The sequence below is a fragment of the Oncorhynchus gorbuscha genome, linkage group LG19 (assembly GCF_021184085.1).
Source record: "Oncorhynchus gorbuscha isolate QuinsamMale2020 ecotype Even-year linkage group LG19, OgorEven_v1.0, whole genome shotgun sequence".
Lineage (NCBI taxonomy): Eukaryota > Metazoa > Chordata > Actinopteri > Salmoniformes > Salmonidae > Oncorhynchus > Oncorhynchus gorbuscha.
Genome location: NC_060191.1, coordinates 50,397,550 through 50,412,947, shown reverse-complemented (window position 1 = coordinate 50,412,947; position 15,398 = coordinate 50,397,550). Strand labels below are relative to the sequence as shown.

The 15,398-nt window shown below is 43.1% G+C and overlaps 1 protein-coding gene across 1 annotated transcript in view; it reads right to left on the bottom strand.

The window, feature by feature from the left end:
* Nucleotides 1-9,117, bottom strand: part of LOC124004928 — a 30,261-nt gene extending 21,144 nt beyond the window's left edge. Inside the window, exon 1 of the mRNA XM_046313738.1 lies at nucleotides 9,049-9,117. Coding sequence (XP_046169694.1) covers nucleotides 9,049-9,117 — 69 coding nt within the window. The remainder of the gene's footprint in view (nucleotides 1-9,048) is intronic.
* Nucleotides 9,118-15,398: the final 6,281 nt, after the last annotated feature.

Here is a 15,398-nt window from a genome sequence, read left to right as displayed (position 1 = left end):
GAGAGAAGAGAGAGCGAGAGAGTGAGAGAGGGAGGGGGAGAGAGAGGGATAGAAGGAGGGAAAGAACCAAATAAGACCAGCAGAGGGAAACGAATAGCATGGGGAGCACAGGGACAAGACATGACAATAAATGACAAACATGACAGCCTTACGGTTATGGGCGAGCAGTTTCCGTACCAGGTGGTCAAATTTCTTCAGCCTCCTGAGGTTGAAGAGGTGCTGTTGATGTTGCACCTTCACCACACTGTCTGTGTGAGTGGACCATTTCAGTTTGTCTGTGATGTGTACGCCGAGGAACTTAAAACTTTCCACCCTCTCCATTACTGTTCCATCTATGTGGATAGGGTGCTGCCCCCTCTGCTGTTTCCTAAAGTCCACAATCATCTCCTTTGTTTTGTTGATATTGAGTGGGAGGTTATTTTCCTGACACCACACTCAGAGTGCCCTCACATCCTCCCTGTGGGCCGTCTCGTCGCTGTTGGTAATCAAGCCTAACACTGTAGTGTCATTTACAAACTTGATGATTGAGTTGGAGGCGTGCATGGCCACGCAGTCGTGGCTGAACAGGGAGTACAGGAGAGGGCTGAGAACCCACCCTTGTGGGGACCCAGTGTTGAGGATCAGCGGGGTGGAGATGTTACCTACCCTCACCACCTGGGGGCGGCCCATCAGGAAGTCCAGGACCCAGTTGCACAGGGCGGGGTCGAGACCCACCTGTCATACAGAGAGTGTGATGACTTTCTGGTTCCTAGCCTGGTGTGGGGGGCTCTCAGTGGCTAACAAGGTTATCCTCAGGCTGGACTGTGAACCTTGGGTCCAATCTCTGTAGGCTGCAGTGCAGGGGGCTTGAGGCCCTTTGTGAGGACCCACACACAATATTGCCCAATGTTTTGAGCTGATGCCCTCTGGAAATAGATAAGGTCCCACTGTTCAGCAAGAATAGGAACAGGGCAAGTTTCACTCTGGCAGCCATCAGACTGCTGAACAATGGGACATAGGACAGATGCAGGCCCAATACGGTTGGGCTGTAGGCAGCATAGACTTAGAATTTTTGTGACTTGTGTACTAACTTTACAGTTTTCCATACTAAAGTGTGTTGTGTTTGTGTATTTTTATGCTGACTTCACAAAATGAATTTCCTTGTAATTGGACAATAAGAGATGTTACCTACCCTCAATTTGTAAGTCGCTCTGGATAAGAGCGTCTGCTAAATGACTTAAATGTAATGTAAATGTAATAAAATATATCATATCGTAGTGGAGACAAAGTGCAGCGTCCAAGCTGTATTGACCTCCATTACTGAGGCAGAAGAAACCAAGGACATATCCTTGGACAAAGAGCACTCTCCCACTGACAGCGCCCCGGGACTTCAAAGGTGCAGGGAAAAGATGCAGAAAACAGAGTCACAGCCTCTACCTGTAAATTCAATGTTTGCTGCAAACAGTGACAGTGTGAGTGAAATCAGAGAACCATCAGTGGTCAAGCTGCAGAGACAAGGTAGCCTTGAAGTGATCAATCCTACTGATTAAGGTTTTACAGAAGAGGTATTCTTGAAATGTAAAGGTTGGAGTAGTGGTTCAGTCTCCCTCAAGGAGGTTGAAGAGACATTTCTGAATCCTCCAGTTAAATTCACCTCACTCAACACAGACAACACTGAAATCAACAAGAACCCACCTCTACAGCTGGATAAGGGATTGAAAGAAAGACTGAACACAGTTCAACTCAAGAAACAAACCAGGGCCCGGTTTCCCAAAAGCATCTTAAGACCAAATTAATTTTAGAACCATAGGATCCTATGGTTCTAATGATGAACTTAGCCTTAAGATGCTTTTGGGGAACTGGCCCCAGGACAATCAGTACACCAAAACACACACACACCGACAGTGGAGACAGTGGCACCTCTACAGTAAAGAAAAAAGAAATGTGACTGTCAGAAGGGACAGCACAACGAACAAAACAAATCCTAAAGTAAAACAAGGGACTAACTTAGGATAGGATGAAGAACAATGAAAGATGGAACAAGATGGAAATGCTAGATGAGTTAACCCATTCTGTTACCAAAGAACACTACTCGACTTACTACAACTTTGAATCACTTGACTGACAAAAACCCTGTTAAGACTAACCAACAACAACGACTTACTGACCTGACAAACCAGTTCCAGTCTTAACCATTCAGCTCAAGAACACACATATGCTTGCACCACAGACGGCCAGGGGCTCCTTCATTGGGGAGGACTGGTTCATAGTAATGGCTGGAATGGAATAAATGGAATTGTATTGAACATATCAAACACATGGTTTGATACTATTCCATTGACTGCATTCCAGCCATTACTATGAGCAGTCCTCCCTTCAGCAGCCTCCTGTGACTTGCAGATCAACACATGCACACACTCGAAGAGACACTTCACTTTTTTCAAGTTTTGTGTATTATGTTTATGATGTCATTTTCTTTTTGGCTCTATTGAAATGACGTTGTTTATTGTTTTGCCTCATGCCGTAATAATAATGGGTCTGGTATGTAAGAGCCATTTTGTGTATAGAAAATCAAATGTATGGGAATGGTTTTTGGTTGACTGAGGATTGGATATAAATATATAATTAATATAGAAGTACTTATTGTGTATAGAATTGTATGGAAACTGTCTTATTATGGTGAATACAGGTATCTGCCAAAATAAAGGAAACACTAACATGTGTGAAGTGTCTTTATAGGGCATTGGGCCACAATGAGCCACAACAGCTTCAATGCACCTTGGCATAGATTCTACAAATGTGTGTAACTCTATTGGAGGGATGCGACAACATTCTTCCACAATAAATTCCATCATTGGATGTTTTGTTGATTGTGGAAAACGCTGTCTCAGGTGCCGATCCAGAATCTCCCTTAAGTGTTAAACTGGGTTGAGATCTGGTGACTGAGACAGCCATGGCATATGCTTTACATCGTTTTCATGCTCATCAAACCATTTAGTGACCCATCGTGCCCTGTGGATGGAGGAATTGTCATCCTATGGGGGCATAGCCATGGTAGCCAAAATAATGGCCTTCCCAGCGTTTTATACATGACCCCAAGCATGATGGGATGTTAATTGTTTAATTAACTCAGGAGCCATAAGTGTGTGGAAACATCAGCTTTCCATACACGTTATATCCTTCATTTACTCAAGTGTTTGCATGATTTTGGCAGTTACCTGTATGTATATGGTTATCTTTTTATTTTTTATTATGACATCTAGTGTGGCTTGTTGTTGGTTCACCTGTTAGAATAGTATAACCTCATCCGGATTACAATGCTTTATTTGACCATTTACCCACCTGGATCAGTGTGACAATGGACAATTAACTTGTGTGTAATACATTATTTAACAGCAACTTTCAAGTCTCTCAACCTGTATTTTGCTGTCTATAGAGTTGGCTTTTATTTTTACAACTGCCACCACGCGTACTCCATCCATATGAAGTTACACGAGTGCTTATAACAGCGTAATTGTCCCACAACAGGGCAAGATACATTGCAGCACACGAAGCAACTTTTGACAGTTAATTAACAAGTTAGTGAGACTTACTTTGAGCTTGGGACTCTGTAATTTCTTAGATTTACAGTTTTCCTCCATTTCTGCAGCAGTTTATCCAAACAAGACCTGTAAAATAAACCCAGGGAAATGATATAGAGGAATCAACAAAACACAAAGCAGGGGTTTGAATGGGCGCTACATTTTGTTTTACTTACACAGAAGTGCATCAACCTTGGTCCTTTCCAAAGCACAGAAAAAGCTATTCAGTTTTTGCCTGCTATGTCTACAAAATTCAACTACAACTGGCATTACATGAAGGTTGTTTCATAGAATTAGGAATTATAATACAAATGAATAAGATCTCTATCGGTTGCATTATGACGTTTGATGTCTGACATTATTGCGTCACGTACAACTCCGCATCAAGACCACGCCCCTCATCCACATACCCACCAAAGAAATGAATGCCTTTTTAATCACATATTAAATCTATTAACCGTATTATTATCCACATAAATAGCTCTATATTTTCAGAACTCTAAGAAATAAATGGAAGTTATGTTCCATGTCTAAAACGTAAAATAATTTAAAGTGACGTGTAGACAGACCATTTCAGATCGCTTTACAAATCGATCAGGTCCCATTCAGCACAATGGTAGCAGCGTTGATGATGAGGTTCTTTTTTTAATGCCCAGTCATAGCGCTGATCTCCATAGTGCTGACACATGCTTGTTCTGCCAGCCTACAGTATTTCGTGAATGACCCCACAAGAAAAGCTCCCTCACTGGAAAATATTATTTGAATTTGAGCTCAGTCCAAGATTTCACACTCGACCTACAGCTTTATTACCGGTACGGCTATTTCTAGTTCTGCGTCGCATCTGCGTCGCACATAGTTATATTGCATAGTTGCATAGCCTACCTGTTGAATCTCCACACAGAGTCTAATCCAAAGTAAATTCGAAATACTCATAGTAGGACCTTTTATTTTTTTTATTTAATGAGCGAGCTAAGGCCTGTTGGATTCTGTATTTTACATTATAGCCATTAGCATATATATGATTAAATATTATCTGATGTTGGTTGTGTGAGGTGTCTGCATTTGTGCACTGGAGCATCATTATGAGATTAAACAACTGCTTGCTACTTGCCTGTTTGTGTGTGACAAGAACTGAGTAACATGGTGTGACTTGCATGTTGCAAAACTGTAGATAACAGCCCAGCAGATGCTTTGTCCTTGTGTTTGTATGTAACAATATTGAGCACATGGTGTGACTTTCAAAGTTGTGATAGGGAGGGGTGGTCATCACGAGGTTTAACTGAGATGGAAAAATACTGAACAGTAAGGATCTATACATCTACAAGGACTCCAAGAAGCGCCAAGAGGCGGGGACCCGCCTGAGCGCCTGCAATAGGCTGGGAAGTTTAAACCACGCCCAGTCTCTACTGTGATAGGCCAACAGACGGGTTGAAACTATGTCTATCACAGTATAAGAACAACTGTTTACGTACATCCTGTCAGTTCTCTGTTCTGCCCTGCGTGGTATTACAGAGAGCCCATGTATACGAAAGTTGCATTTGCCATTTATTACTTAGCTAATAAAAATGACAAAGTATAAAATCGGTGACTCATTGTTATATTTATCCTGATACCAGATTCGATATTTACGCACTTTTGGAATGTACAGTGACATAATTCAGAACATGGGCCGTTCTTACAGTATTCTCCCTGTACACGAAGTCAGAACCGTAAATAAAGGGGGCATATAAGCAGACAATGAAAGCTCTTACGATATTCGATGATGACATTTCTCTAAAACAGTCTATAGGCTACATATGCACCACCAAGTCAGAACAGTAGGCTAAGTTATGAGGTGGGAATATACCAAATTATTGGGATGAGGCACATGAGCTACTAACAGCTTACTACACAGCATACACTGTATTACTTTCTTAGCTACAGTATTCATATCTCCCTGGCATATTACATAATTTATGCAGCAGCATACAATACATTTTTGGACTCAACTTGTTGTGCTGTACTCACTTTAACAGGAAGGTGGCGCGGCGGTCCTTCTTGTCGGCAAATGTCATCAAAATCTGTCATTCTCTGGATTTATGGTGCTTTCAAAACAGCTGGGAACTTTGAAAAAACAAGGTTGAATCATGACGTCAGTGATCTTCAGGTCTGAGCTCTAGAAAGAGGCCTGAGTTCTCGACTTGGAATTCCCAGTTGGATGACCGTTCAAAACGTACTTCCCAGTTGGAGCTTGTTGTCAGAGAGTTCTTGAACTCACTGAACTCTGAGATTTCCCAGTTTCCAGTTGCTTTGAACACGGCAGAAGTTATGCTGGAATGACAGCATGGCCAATGTTTTCAACCTTTTCTGGCCCATGGTGTTGCATGTGAATGTTTATCCTTTTAAGCTTGGAAAAGAGACCATTAAATCCATACTTGGACCACACACACTCTCCACTGAATACCAGGCTAGTGATTGCTTTGCAACGCTTGCAGTTAGCCACTCCTTTCAAACCTTTATTGAATTTGAGATTTCAAACTTGTTGTGTAATGTTTATGTCCAATGGCCGATGAGCACCGATGTTTTATTTATAATTTGTCTTCATATGACAAGGATTTAAAAGGATTTGCAAGTAGATTGTCAACTTGATTTATGATGATGACTGCTTGTCTAGTTTACTAGCTAAGATTTTGAAAGTATGATGTTGACATCAGTCCAATCAAAGCTACGGTAGATATGTGATTTGACTTCATTTTATCTGTGGCAAATGACCTTGAGCGTTCTTGGATGGGCACTTCTAATGTAAATATATGGCAGCACCCAAAGGGATTTAATTTTTGAGCTCTCCCCTGTAGATTTTGCGGTGGCATGGTTTCCCCATGAGTGACAGAACACTGAGCCAATCACCGTGCAATTAGAGAACAGTACCAACCTCTACGCTCTGGATTTTCCACTGGCTGCCCCACCAGCCCAGAAAGCACTGAGCGTGGCTGAAGCACCTACATTTGGGAGCTGCCGTACTCAAGAAAGCAAAAAAGAGACCATGTTTGTATGCCGCTTTATATAATTAACTCAAATATATCTTTTTGCATTGTTTGCAAATTGACATGTGACACATTAGTGCCAAAATAACATGCAAAACAGGCAACACATTTGTAAAAAAAAAAATAATAGTATTTTTTTTTTTTAAGTGTTTGTTTTTGCTAAACAGGTGGGGCTCAAAACAGACTCTGCCCCTCCTGCCCTGAATGACGGCCGCCACTGGGTAACTCATATGTCTAAGGTTATTAGGCCTAATGATGTTAGGTACAGTGGGAGTTTTTGTAAAAGGGCATTATAAATTGGAACATAGCGATGTATTGACCAATGTGACACAAAAGGGCCAACCAAGTTTCTGGTAGAGAATGCAGTGATAAGTGAACCTATTGCCTGTAATAAAGATTAGTTTGCTATGATAAACTGCATCTACCGGCTTTAATGAAGTGGCAGCTGTGTTCATTCACAACATGATCAGAGGTATGTGGACACCTGCTCATTTTATATCTCATTCCAAAATCATGGGCATTAAAGTGTTGTTCCCCCCCTTTGCTGCGGGGACTTGCTTCCATTCAGCCATAAGAGCATTAGTGAGGCACTGATGTTGGGCGATTAGGCCTGACTCGCAGTCGGCGTTCCAATTCATTCCAAAGTCATTTGTTGGGGTTGAGGTCAGGGCTCTGTGCAGGCCAGTCAAGTTCTTCCCACACTGATCTCGACAAACCATTTCTGTATGGATCTCGCTTTGTGCACGTGGGCATTGTCAAGCTAAAACAGAAAAATTGCCTTTCCACAACTGTTGCCAAAAAGTTGGAAGCACAGAATCGTCTGTAAAGTTTGGTGGAGGAGGAATAATGGTCTGGGGCTGTTTTTCATGGTTCTTAACGCTACAGCACACAATGACATTCTAGTTGGTACTATGCATTGGGGCAGGTAGCAATCGTCTAGCATCCGCCAAACCCAGAATCGCCCGCTGGACTGCCAGATGGTGAAGCGTGATTCCTCCCTCCAGAGAACACGTTTCCACTGCTCCAGAGTCCAATGGCAGCAAGCTTTACACCACTCCAGCTGACGCTTGGCATTGCGCATTGTGATCTTAGGTTTGTGTGCGACTGCTCGGCCATGGAAACCCCTTTCATGAAGCTCCTGACGAACAAGTTCTTATGCTGATGTTGCTTCCAGAGGCTGTTTGGAACTCGGTAGTGAGCGTTGCAACCAAGGAAAGACCATTTTTACACTCTGCTCGCTTCAGCACTCGGCTGTCCCGTTCTGTGAGCTTGTGTTCCCTACCACTTCGCAGCTGAGCCGTTGTTGCTTCTAGATGTTTCCACGTCACAATAACACCACATACAGGGGCATCTCTAGCAGGGCAGAAATTTGATGAACTGACTTGTTGGAAAGGTGGCATCCTATGACGGTGACACGTTGAAAGTCACTGTGCTCTTCAGTAAGGCCATTCTACTGCCAATGTCTGTCTGTGGAGATTGTATTGCTGTGTGCTCGATTCTTTTAACACCTGTCAGCAACGGGTGTGGCTGAAATAGCTGAAACCACTAATGTCCACGTACTTTTCTATGTATGGTGTATATACACTTGCAAAATATCATCATCGCAATGGCTTGTCTTGCACATCAAGGTCAAGGTAGCCTATACCGACTTAGTCTACTCAACTAGCTGGCTTAATATCTAAAATGATTACAATATGGACATTTCCCTCCATAAAGCGATGCATTTTACGTCACAATGTCCTTTCAGGCCCAACTGTCCTGTGCACGTTCCCTGTCTTAACCGGTTGGCCACACGTTTATGTTGATCATGATACATTTTTTAATACTTAGATTATTACTGCCCTTAACCTATTGTTGGTTAAGGGCTTGTAAGAAAGCATTTCACGGGAAGACCTGTTGTATTCGGCACATCTGACATTTTTGTTGTTGATTTGATCTAATAATTCAGGCTCTACTCTAGAAACGTCATACACTACATAGCCACTAGATGGTGGTAGAAGAAGATAAATCATAGGCTCTGCAGGAAAAGATTAGTCTGTCATGGACTGGGAGAGTGGGAGGGAGACTGATCTGTTTCACCTGTCACTCATGGGTGCTGTATGTTGATTAGCTCATATTTTACAATGAAAATCCTCTGCTCCAGCTCTGTTCACCATGGTGATTTAGGAGCAAGCAATATGGAGTATGTATCCTTCCTGTATCAAATTTGTCCTTTTTTTACACAACACAAAATAAAGGATGTGCACATGACTGAGACATAATCTATAGCATATTTATTACAATCATACGATGGGTGTATTGTGTGATTAATGGTGTTGCTATGGGTCACTAACCTCAATATTGTCATCAGCACATTATTAACGACTCAGGAGAAGTACAGGTTGGTGTGTGTGTGTGATACATACAGCAGCCAATGTATCAGACTGGGCTGAAATAGGACTGAAGGCTTTATGGGCATCCCGTACCTTGGTTCTCCCCAGCACTGCCTCGCCAATGGTGGACTGGATTGAGGTGACCTGAGGATGAGCTCTCATGACCTCAAGCTAACTGGCAGCATCCTTTACCAAAGTGTGGTTCAGGCAACATACCAGCAAGGGGTAGTCTCCATGCCCTCCTCTTCCTCCTCAATAATTGTTTTCTGCGCTGTATAATCATTTCTAAGTACCATGATAATGTTACAAGCCACTATCACTTTGTCAACCAATGGACTCTGCAGAGACGCTGTTCTCATCCGGGCAGAGGCAACCAGGCTAGTCAACGATAATTCCAATGACCACCTTGACCAGCTCCAATTTCTCCTCTGCGGAGAGGAACTCACTTTGGCTCTCCAATCCAGATGTGAAGAGGGCATGGTCCATTACCGTCACAGAAATTGTCTTCTGGTTTCACAGCCATCAAAAGAAGTGGACCGAAGTGCAGCGTGGTGAGCGTACATTTTCGTTTTTATTTCAAATGTCGCCAACAAAAACAAAAAACGAAGAAACAACCGTGAAGCTTTGCAGGGCTATAGTGCCACTAACAAACTGCCTTACCTGCACTTCTCTGGTTATAGAGGTCATCCATCTTGCCCAGTGCTGATGTCATCTCTGGTACAAGGCAATAGCAGGTAGAACCACTTAATTGACTACACTGACCACCCAGTCAATCGCCTTCACTGACCGTTCCTGCAGGTCATCTATGGTCATGTTCTTAGGAAGAGAAATGTAAAACAACAACATAAGTGACATCCTTTCTAAGTAGTTTGATATCAAAATATGGTTTTGTCAAGATGACAGTCAGTGTACAAGGGGAAAATATACACTACCTCAACACTGAGGTACACTGAACACTGACTCATTCAAGGGTTTTCTTTCTTTTTTACTATTCACTACATAGTAGAATAATAGTGAAGACATCAAAACTATGAAATAACACACGGAATCATGTAAACCAAAAAGTGTTAAACAAAATATATTTTATTTTTGAGATTCTTAAAAGCTGTCAACAAGGCAAAGGGTTTGAAGAATCTCAAATATAAGATATTGGTTGCTACATGATTCCATATGTGTTATTTCATAGTGATATAAGATATTGGTTGCTACATGATTCCATATGTGTTATTTCATAGTGTTGATGTCTTCACTATTATTCTTATTATTATTTATTTTTTTCTCCCCAATTTCGTGGTATCCAATTGTTGTAGTAGCTACTATCTTGTCTCATCGCTACAACTCCCGTACGGGCTCGGGAGAGACGAAGGTTGAAAGTCATGCAACCAGCCGTACTGCTTCTTAACACAGCGCGCCGGAAGCCAGCTGCACCAATGTGTCTGAGTAACCTTGGTTAGCGGGCACTGTGCGCGATGAGACAAGGACATCCCTACTGACCAAGCCCTCTCTAACCCGGACAACGCTAGGCCAATTGTGCGTCGCCTCACGGACCTCCCGGTCGCGGCCGGTTACGACAGAGCCTGGGCGCGAACCCAGGGACTCTGATGGCACAGCGCCCTTAACCACTGCGCCACCCGGGAGGCCCTTCACTATTATTCTACTATGTAGTGAATAGTAAAAATAAAGAAAAACCTTTGAATGAGTAGGTGTTCTAAAACTTGACCAGTAGTGTATGTACCTTTTTTCTGGAATACACAAACAATACAATTCCTTGGTTAGTAGACTGACCACAAAAACACAAGGATCCTATTTCTTCTATTGGACAATAAATGGTTCATAGCAAGACCAGGACTCACGGGTGTAACATCAGGGATTCAGCTACTGGAATTATGTCCTCTCCGGACAATGAACGTGACATAGCCATGAAAGAGTTGAATTCCCCACCCTCAGGTGTCAGCTGGCGGCCTGGTGGCTCTGAAACAGAACAAGGTAATAATCATGAACAGTTTCTGATGCCACCAGTGGGAAAGACAAAGAGCGCGAGAGAGAGTGAGGGAGAACAGAGTGGATGCGTTTGGTCGAGAGGCAGGAAGAAACAGGTAGTGTATGTAAAGGGAATCGGGATAGTCTCTGTTGCAAAACTAATGTTGTCTTTCTTCCTCAAGAGTTTCCTCATTGTCTAATCTCTCATTCTAGACCTGTCCAGAAGCCTTGTGGATTAAACAAGGACCTTGCATGGGGATATCAGTAGAAGTCCCTCACCTCACCTTGTCTTCATTGTTTGTATGCAGACAGTGTGTGTGGTTTGTCCTTGCATAGGGGACTGGGAGGTGATTATGTTTCTAAATGTCATGCCCGGTCTGCTTTGCTGCCCCCGAGAGTCGTTTGTTCTAGTGGCTTCCTCTGAATGGATTGGGCAGCCAACAGCCATGAGGCTCTTTGCAAAGCAATGCAGGAAGTAGTCTGAGGCAGTCACGCTATGCAGTTTCTCTCTGGTCCAGTATCACTCATGTGTTATGAACTCATTAATAAACCCATTCAGACTAATGAAAAGACACAAGTTAGGCATCTCTGGGGGAATTACTGGTCATGGTGTATGAGAGGGTGAGAGGAATTTCAAAACAACATTCACATGTTGTGCATCACTATGGAACAGTCTGTGGTTGTTCAGTGCGATATATTCCCATGTATTGTCTTTAGCAGTTTCAGCAGTTTTACTTACCCCTGGATCCAAGCAGTTCTCCCACTGATATGCTTTTTATAGTGCAAAGGTGATCATAAAATGAATCTATAAAGGAGAAAGCAAACAACTTTAAAACACTTGTGAAAAGAAGCTCCAATCTGATTTCTGTCTTGATGGGATTAGCCAACATGGAGTTGCATGACGAGGTGGGAAGCAGGTTAAAGGTTGAAGAGGCTGTCTTTCATGGGGCCGCAACACTTGTATTTGATAGATAGCTGCACTTTTATTACCTTGTCCACACACACTCAGGGCGAGAGAGAGACAGACAGACAGAAACAGGGATATTTTTTACTTTTCCTTGATAAATTATGATTATCAATGTGGTGACAGTGAATATTTGAATAGTTCACAGGGATACAGTAAGTAGCTATCTGTCTCAGATTATCCAGAAGAAAAAATAGTTGTTATTGACCTAAAGCCAGTCACCAGTCCTCCCTCCCTCTCCCTCCCACACACCCACTTACAATCTGAGCTAAACTCTTTATAGGCCATCGTCTTGTAATCCTGCCCCTTTAACTGCCCTCACTGCAAGCTGCTGTCAAGGAGAAGGCAATTAGCTTATCATAAAGACATGATTTACAGAATCTGCAAGCAACAAGGGCATTTCAGTGGTTTTACCGTCCCCCTTTCATTGAAGTGAAATGTCCTAAATGGCAAAGGGTCAGTATGGTGGGCTATTGGTTGACCTGTCCTCTGATAAAGAAATGTAAGTAGGCCATGGTATGAAATAGACTGCTGTTGTTATGAGCCAGGATCAGACAAGTCTCATTTAGTGGGCTTTTTTGTTGGTGTAGTTGGCAGTAGCAATTTCCAATACTGGGCTGTCGTTGTATCTTGAATTTCCTCTCTCCTCTCTCTGATCTAATTGAAGATCATCGTCATTTGCCACGAGGTAAGAGTCATGTCTGGTGACAACACACACTCAGAGTGGAAGGTGACTGTAGCTGCTTCAAGCTGTCAGAGAGGGACAAGACAGACGCCATGGTTGATTGAGTGTGAAGCTTTTCTCTTTACTCATATTATAATAGATAACTTAGGTTTCACATTAGGTGGCAAAGGGCCAGACTAGTATTTGTTCAAGTTCTAAACCAATTTAAACAAACAAAGTAGACCCAATGGGGGCTCTTGAAGTATTTGTTACTTGTGATCAACATTAGAGCGTTGTAAGTAGTAGGCCTATAGTATCCTAAATGTATAGAGAACAGTAGCTACACATTTCCATTATTTCCATAGGAGGGGTTATGGATATGTACTGTAGGCTTTAGATAATTACATAGCCGACGTCTGCTGATGTAGTGTACAGTAGACCTGTTCCATGTGGTCCTCTGTTTATCTTCTGATTGGAACAACACATTTATCAGACCTGTCCTTATTCCATCTGGAGTTATCACTTGGATGGTAGGCAGGAAACAGTAAATGGAATGGAGTCAAATGTTGTTTATATTGGTTTGTTGTGTTTGATACCGTTCCATTTATTCCATTCCAGCCATTAAAATGACCCTGTCCTCCTATAGCTCCTCTCACCAGCCTCCACTGTTGTATGACTGTGAGTAGTGTGACTGTGAGTAGTGTAACTGTGAGTAGTGAGAGAGTAGCCAGAGAGCTCAGCACATGGCTCATTCTCTCCTCAGCCTTATCTCAGGCTACATCCAGGCAGTGGAGACATATGATGTTGAGCAACGGGGTCATAAAACCATGCAACTCTTTATGAGTGGGACAGACTGTTAAAGTGTGGCTCCGCTCGATGTCCCCTGCCTCCCAGGCTGCAGGGCCTACACTGCACTGCTCTGAAGTGGAGGCAGAGGCACTGAAGCAGTCCGCCAGCCAGGTCATCAGTGCCTCTGCCTCCCAGGCTGCAGGGCCTACACTGCACTGCTCTGAAGTGGAGGCAGAGGCACTGAAACAGTCCGCCAGCCAGGTCATCAGTGCTGTTCACCCTCAGCTCATTTGGCAGCCCTTTCTTTCCTGGTAAAAGTTTCCAAGATTGAAGATTTATGTAAATGATTCCTGAATAGGAAACATCCTCAAATACACAGTACATTTCCCTATAGCGTTGGAATCTAACATGTACTGTATGCCTCTTGAGGGAAATGGTTCAAAGCATTTAAACAGTGGTGAGGTACAGTGTGCTTGGACAGAAATACTGACAAAGGTAATATACTGCATGTTTAGTTACAAGAAAATACAAGTTGTGTCAGAGATAATGTGTGGGGTCTAGATTGCTCTGCTACAATTGTAAAGGTGTTATAAAAGTGATATTTTATCTCATTTAGTTGTTACTTACCCATATTGTTCTCAATGTTTGTATGACAGTGTGTGTGTGTGTGTGTGTATGTGTGTGTGTGTGTGTGTGTGTGTGTGTGTGTGTGTGTGTGTGTGTGTGTGTGTGTGTGTGTGTGTGTGTGTGTGTGTGTGTGTGTGTGTGTGTGTGTGTGTGTGTGTGTGTGTGTGTGACTGAGGGGATCATGTGGGGGTTCGGGGGAGCCAGGGGGCTGGGGAGTCACACAGGTATGCGATACTGATGCAGCTGTGCAGTCACCAAGTCTCAATCTATACTGTATGACTTGTCCGGAGTCATCGCTAATACACCCTCTCTGTCCTCCAGATAGCAGCCGATGTAGCATGACCCAGCTCAATGACATCCCTCTCCATGGAAATAATAGAGATATTTTATCATTACACAACAGCACATGTTTAGCAAGGTTTTGTGAATGTATTTTCTTGAACTAGGGGAGTTGAAATGATGGTGCACAGTGACACAAAGCCCCCATCTCAAAACCCCTGTTCCCCATTCCCCATACACCTGGACCCTGTGAAATGTCAGAGAGCAGGGAGCGATGAGCAGGCGGTTGGGTATGTTACGCATTGGCCCTGTGTAGAAATTCAGATGAAACATGCCTAAAGCCAGGGGGTGCTCAGGGGTAGAGTTGGAAAGGTCAAACTGATGTTGCACTGTTGAGTCACATAGGGACATTTATTTCCAACAGGATGTCTCCCGTGGCCGGGGTTAATGTGGTGTTAAAGGGACAGAGATGTGCAGATGAATTAATTTAAGGGATGAGCAGAGGAGCGTGGAGACAGAGCGGGCAGAGTCCATGGAGGTGGGAGGAGCAGAGGGGGGTTAGGGGGTGGTAATGGGAGGGGGCTGATCTGGGCACTTCCATTGGCACTCATCCTCATCCTGATCACTGTCAGGTGGATCTGCCTACATGCTCCCTGACCGCCAATGATCATCATGGCACTACACGCTTCACTTGGTACAATAGTGATGCCAACGATAACACACAAAAACATACCCATTAAAATGAGTCAGTTACCAACAGAAAAGTGTCAGAGATGGGTACACATTATCCTACATGATAAAGAATATCATAAACTGTTTTCACCAGGCCAAAGGACCACCGGCCAAGACCTTTAAGATGCTTTCCCATTGATAGAGACTGTCGTTGACCAAATCTGGTGTTTGTTACAGTCAACTGTCGGTTGACCTAATCTGGTGTTTGTTATAGTCAACTGTCGGTTGACCTAATCTGGTGTTTGTTACAGTCAACTGTCGGTTGACCTAATCTGGTGTTTGTTACAGTCAACTGTCTGTTGACCTAATCTGGTGTTTGTTACAGTCAACTGTCTGTTGACCTAATCTGGTGTTTGTTACTGTCAACTGTCGGTTGACCTAATCTGGTGTTTGTTACTGTCAACTGTC